This window comes from Anolis sagrei, chromosome 5 (assembly GCF_037176765.1).
Source record: "Anolis sagrei isolate rAnoSag1 chromosome 5, rAnoSag1.mat, whole genome shotgun sequence".
Classification (NCBI taxonomy): Eukaryota; Metazoa; Chordata; class Lepidosauria; order Squamata; family Dactyloidae; genus Anolis; species Anolis sagrei.
The window spans coordinates 127,562,608-127,568,423 of NC_090025.1; the positions used below are offsets into that span (position 1 = coordinate 127,562,608).

Below are 5,816 nucleotides of genomic sequence, written 5' to 3' on the forward strand. Positions count from 1 at the left end.
GTGTGCGCACGCGCACCTAGAAGAACAAATCCATTTTTCCGGGACGCTTGGTTCGCTGGTGCCACAATGAGGGTAGTGCGCATGCGCATTCGGTTGCCCTTAGTCCTTGTCCTCTACTAGTAGTCGCTCGTGTTGCTTTCCCTTTCACTCTTGCGCAGGCGCAGCAGCTGCGTGTGATGACGGGTGCTTGAGGTTGGCCGGCGTCAGTCCCAGGGAGAGTTGCTATGGCTGGGCTCCTGAAGAAGGTGAGAGGGGTGCGGCCTGGTTTCTCTACCCATATGGTGGCGGTGTCTTTATTGTTCTTTTCATTCGGTTTATGCGGAAGGGTGGTTGGCTTTGCCTTCCTCTGAGGCTGAGAGTGTGTGACTATCCAAAGGCCTCTAGAATTAATGCAGTTTGACACCTCTTTAACTCCTATGATCAATTCTATACAATTCTGGGATTTGTAGTTTGGTGAAGCATCAGCACTCTTTGGCAGAGAAGGCTAAATACCTAAATAGGAAGTTCAGAGTTTTCAATGGAGCTGTTCGCAGATTGAAGCTCTCCTCCTTTTCCTCTCTATTTCTAGATTATTTGGTCATTTAAGCCCTCTCAAAGAGGGATTTATCTATATATACTAGCCGTCCCCTGCCACGTGCTGCTGTGGCTCAGTCTGGTGATCTGGAAAATAAAGTAATTAGAAAGTGTTGGTTTCTAATATATGTAATGTCTTTATGCTTGTGGGTAAACACTATTTCTTGCTGTTTCTTTGTCAGTGTTGATGTGGAGATTGTCTGGTTTGCCTACTCTGGAACATATAACATATCATTGTCCTTCTGTAGGGATCTCTATGATACTATATCTCTCTGTGTGTGAATCATATCTACCTATCTATCTATATCTATGGCTGGATGGCTCTTTGTTGGGAGGGCTTTGATTACATTTTCTTGCCGTGGTGTAGGGAGTTGGACTGGATGGCCTTAAGTATTTTCTGTTGGTCATCTGGGTTCAGTATGGGAAGTTTGCCCCAATTCTCTCATCGGTGGGATACAGAATGAGTGTAGGTGAACTATAAATCCCAGTAACTACAACTCCCAAATATCAAGGTCTATTTCCCCCAAACTCCATCTGTGTTCATATTTGGGCATATGGAATATTCGTACCAAGTTTGGTCCAGATCCGTCATTGTTTGAGTCCACAGTGCTCTTTGGATGTAGGTGAACTACAACTCCCAAACTCAACGTCAATACCCACCAAACCCTTCTAGTGTTTTCTGTTGGTCATGGGAGTTCTGTGTCCCAAAATTGATTCAATTCCATTATTGGTGGAGTTCAGAATGCTCTTTGATTGTAGGTGTACTATAAATCCCAGTAACTACAACTCCCAAATGACAAGATCAATTTTTTGAGTGAAGGACATACATTGGGTTGTTAGGTGTCAATTCATCCAATGATTTTTGAGTGAAGGATATACATTGGGTTGTGTCCAAATTTGGTGTCAATTCATCCAATGGGTTTTGAGTTCTGTTAATCCCACAAACAAACATTACATTTTTATTTATATAGATACAAGCCAAAGTGTGCCTGCCTGTCCCACAAAGGTTGTTGCTAGGTGAAGTAGCCCCTTTGATGTCACTGGGTTGGCGGTTACCTGGTGAAGTGACCCTCTGTGATGTCACTGGGAAAGCAAGGTGACATTTCTATGAAGGGAAAGGAGGAAAGAAAGAGCCACAAAGATAGCCAAGTTGTCATGGAGACATTGTGAGGCTGTCTCAGAGCTGGAGAAGGAGAACAGGAGGGAAAGAAAGAAAGAGAAAAAGAAGGGAAAGAAAAAGGAAGGGGGAGAAAGAAAAAGAAAAAGGTGGGAAGTCAGAAGGAATAGGGAAAAGGTATGAGAGGAAGGAAAGAGAAACAAGGGAGGAAAGCATTGGGGCAGTGGTCCCAATGACACCGAGGCAACACCAGGAATATATGTAAATTCCAGTAAAGCTCTGGGCACTTTTCTCTCCCATTATCATCGTAGAGCATCTCCCAGCCCTAAGACCAGAATCCCATTGTACCTGACCCAAAAGGCTTGACACACACTCTTTGGGTAGATTTCCTGTATCAAAAAAAATGAAATGTACCACATCCCATAACAGTTCTATTGTTTGTGTTATCTGCGTTATGATTACCATTTATTTATTTAGCACTGTTAAAGGTATATGGCACTTTAAACAAGGAAAACAGCTAAACAAATGTGTAAATAAGTAAAACAGCTCAAAACAGTGTATCCCAAAAGCATACAATCACAACCTCACAATCTCCGAGGATGTCTGTCATAGATGCAGGCAAAATGTCAGGAGAGAATGCTTCTAGAACATGGCCATAAAGCCCAAAAAACCTACAACAACCCAATCTGAATTATGTGCACACACACACACAGGTCTGCCTTGACTACTGGTACATGACAACACATGCTTTAATAAATCTTTTTTTGAGGTGCACCAGATTATTGTGTTTTTCCTCCATAATCAAAGCCCCTTCCACAGTATTTTCTGTTCAACACTAGTTTAGCTCTTACTACTGCTACATAATGTGTTATCTGCTTTAAAATATATTTCTCTCAAACTCTCATCCTTGCATGAAAGGGACAGAGATGAAGATGGAATTATATTTTTCCATGCATCCTGATATACAGCCTAGTTGTTTGCTGACATTGTCATTTCCCTATCCCCAATATCTTTTTAGAAATGGGGTGTTCCGGGCTCTCTCGGGTACTCACATCTACTGTTAATACACTCAGCAACCGCATCCCCTTTTACCTGTGCATTCATTGCCTATGAAGGCCTTTGTACACATGCTGATGTACACCCATAGAAATTGTTTGGTTTTTCGGTTTGTGAGCCACCTTGGGTTTCGATCCTGAGAGAAATGTGGGGTACAAATAAATATGGTGATGATGATTATGTTGTTGATGTTGATCATGATGCGGTTAAGCACAGTGACTATTCAGGATACACTCAGTGTAAGTGTGTATTTTTTGCTTTCTCTGCAGACCACTGGACTTGTGGGACTAGCGGTTTCTGAAACTCCTCATGATGTAAGTATAAGATATCTGCTTATCTGAAATGGATATAAAAACAAAAACCTTTGGTCTTTCTAATATAATGCCCGTGAAACTGTACATGATGGTCCTAGAAGTTAATTTAGTTATTTACTTCACTTCTATACCACTTTTCTCACCCCGGGGGAGACTCAACATATTTATGGCAAAATTTAATGCCTCACATACATATAAAACCTAACATAGAGCAACCATAACATATAACTGTCAAATAGTTCATAAAAACGTAACAACATTTAGACAATTAAAACGTGGAGTTAAAATCATATTTATATAAACGTTAAAATCACATAATACAGAAATCATGGTCCAAGGCCGTTCCAAATGTTAAATATCAATTGTACATAATCACTGATCATTCCTTGTATTGTTGACTGTCCAAAGGCTTGGTCCCATCACCAAGTTTTTACTTTTTTTTTCTAAAGGCCAAGAGGGAGGGCACTGACCTGATTTTGCTGGGGAGGGAGTTCCATAGCCGAGGGGCCACCACTGAGAATGCCCTGTCTCTTGTCCCCACCAGTCACATTTGCAAAGAAGGTAGGACCAAGAGCAGGGCCTCCCTGGATGATCTTAACATCCAAGATGGTTCATAGAGGGAGATATGTTCAGACAGGTAAGCTGGGCCAGAACCGTTTAGGGCTTTATAGGCTAAAGCCAGCACTTTGAATTGTGCTTGGAAGCAGACTGACAGCTAGTGGAGCTGGCGTAACACAAGTTGCATACTCCCTGTACCCCGCTTCAATTAGCAGTCTGGCTGCTGTTGGACCAATTGGAGCTTCCAATCAGTCTTCAAAGGCAACCCCGCGTAGAACGGATTGCAGTAGTCTGTTCGAGATGTAATCAGAGCATGGACTGCTGTGGCCACGCTCTGGTTTTTGGCAGTTAATGACTGCCAAAAACCTGAACTTTTTAAATCTCTGTGGCAAACAAAATGGTTTTCGGAAGCTGGATGTAGCTTGTTGATCACATTTTGCCTACACCTTGATTGGTCTTGTTACCTCTGAAGAAAGCAGTGAACTTTATTTTATACTTAGTGTAGGGAATATATTGTTAATTTTAAATTACTGTTTAATTCGTACCATGTGATCTTTTCAGCGCCTCAGGATACTCTACACAAAAATTCTTGCTGCTCTGGACACAATCCCCAGAGAAGCAGCATATAGGAAATATACAGAGAAAATTGTAAATGAACGGTTCGATATGGTGAAAGCAGTAAGTACATCACATGTTTTTAGCATCTCGTTACATGATAGAAATAATTTAATAATGCTTTATTTCATGTGTTTCTAAGCTTATTAAATAGATAATGTTTCTTCATTAAAATATTCCCACTAAGTAAATTGCCTACTTTTGATGAGGAATTATATATTTTTCAGTTATTTTTATAGAAGCAAACATGTCTCATGGGTGTTTTCTAAGTATCTCCAACTGGATTTAACATATAATTACTTTGAGCTTCATTTAGAACTATCCAAGAAGTATTTTGCTCATTTAAAAATGGGTTTAAAAAAGTATAACACACATTGAGCACACAAATGTGCAACATTAGAAAGTGCAAGTCAAATACCAGAACCAAAGAAGTGTGCAGAACTCTCTTCTTAGTTTCAGATATTTTAGTCTTCTGTGGTAGGTGATTTTTTTGTCTGTTGTGGACAAAAAATATTCTGATATTTGAGATATAGAGCTTTAACTTAGTCACGGGTATGATGATTAGGTTCACTTCGCTGCAATAATCAGGTTTTTTTCAGTCTTTCAACTTTCTTAAAATGTATTACTATATGTGAAATAGAACCCAGAAAATACACTTTGGGGTAATTTTCAATCCAAAAAGAATCAGGACTATATTACTTATATACATTGTGGAAGAAATCCAGTTCATTAATTCGATTTTAAACTTGCAGGAGCCAAATGTGGACAAATTGGAAGATAAAATCAACTGTGGGCAGATAGAAGAAGTGATTTTGCAGGTAAGATGGTACTGTATTAAGCAAAGATCTCATTATTTCTCTGACTATAGCAGACATGATTTGTACTATTTTTACTCTCAACAAGGAATCACTAAATATAGAAATATTTTAAATAAAGACACACATTACATCAAGATCAGCACTCACAGTTAGGTATTACATTGGCTGGATCTACACTGCCCTATATCCCAGGATCTAATCCCAGATTCCCTGCTTTTAACTGAAATATGTGTCTACACTGCCAGATAATCTGGGATAAGAAGATAAAGTGGGATCAGATCCTGGGGTATAGGGCAGTGTAGATCCATCCTAAGATATAATGAGTAAAAATTAACATTGTAGGATTCTTGTTCTTGCCCCGCTAGGATTAGCAGGCTGTTTTAAATAATAGGTGCATACTTGGATGCACAACATGCTGACAAATTGGGGCAATTCATACATGGTCTACAATTTAAAATTTAGTCAGTAGCAGTGTTAACTAAAATCTGCATCTTTATGTACATTTATTCTCAAAATATCTTTAAAGTTATTTGAATTTTCAAACTCAACAAAATGTATATTGGCTAATTCGGACGTAGCATGGAAAGTATTTTAAAGTTACATTTTGTCCACAGGCTGAAAGTGAGCTCACTTTAGCCAGGAAGATGGCACAGTGGCGACCATGGGAACCTTTGGTTGAAGAGCCTCCAGCTGATCAGTGGAAATGGCCAATATAGTGGGAACTATTTGTAAATATTTCAATAAATGTATTCTGTACCTCTTAAA

General features: G+C 39.5%; 1 protein-coding gene across 1 annotated transcript; it reads left to right on the plus strand.

The window, feature by feature from the left end:
* The first annotated feature begins 104 nt into the window (after positions 1 to 104).
* NDUFA5 (NADH:ubiquinone oxidoreductase subunit A5) lies at positions 105 to 5,816 on the plus strand. The gene is made up of 5 exons (XM_060777754.2): positions 105 to 245; positions 3,016 to 3,060; positions 4,180 to 4,296; positions 4,986 to 5,051; positions 5,666 to 5,816. The coding sequence occupies exons 1-5, from the start codon at positions 225 to 227 to the stop codon at positions 5,765 to 5,767; spliced, it is 351 nt and encodes a 116-aa protein (XP_060633737.1). The 5' UTR covers positions 105 to 224; the 3' UTR covers positions 5,768 to 5,816.

Coding starts and splice junctions, on each gene's coding strand:
- NDUFA5 (XM_060777754.2), top strand. CDS start 225: ATGGCTGGGCTCCTGAAGAAG. Junction 4,297..4,985: donor GGTTCGATATGGTGAAAGCA/GTAAGTACATCA, acceptor TTAAACTTGCAG/GAGCCAAATGTGGACAAATT. Junction 5,052..5,665: donor TAGAAGAAGTGATTTTGCAG/GTAAGATGGTAC, acceptor TTTTGTCCACAG/GCTGAAAGTGAGCTCACTTT.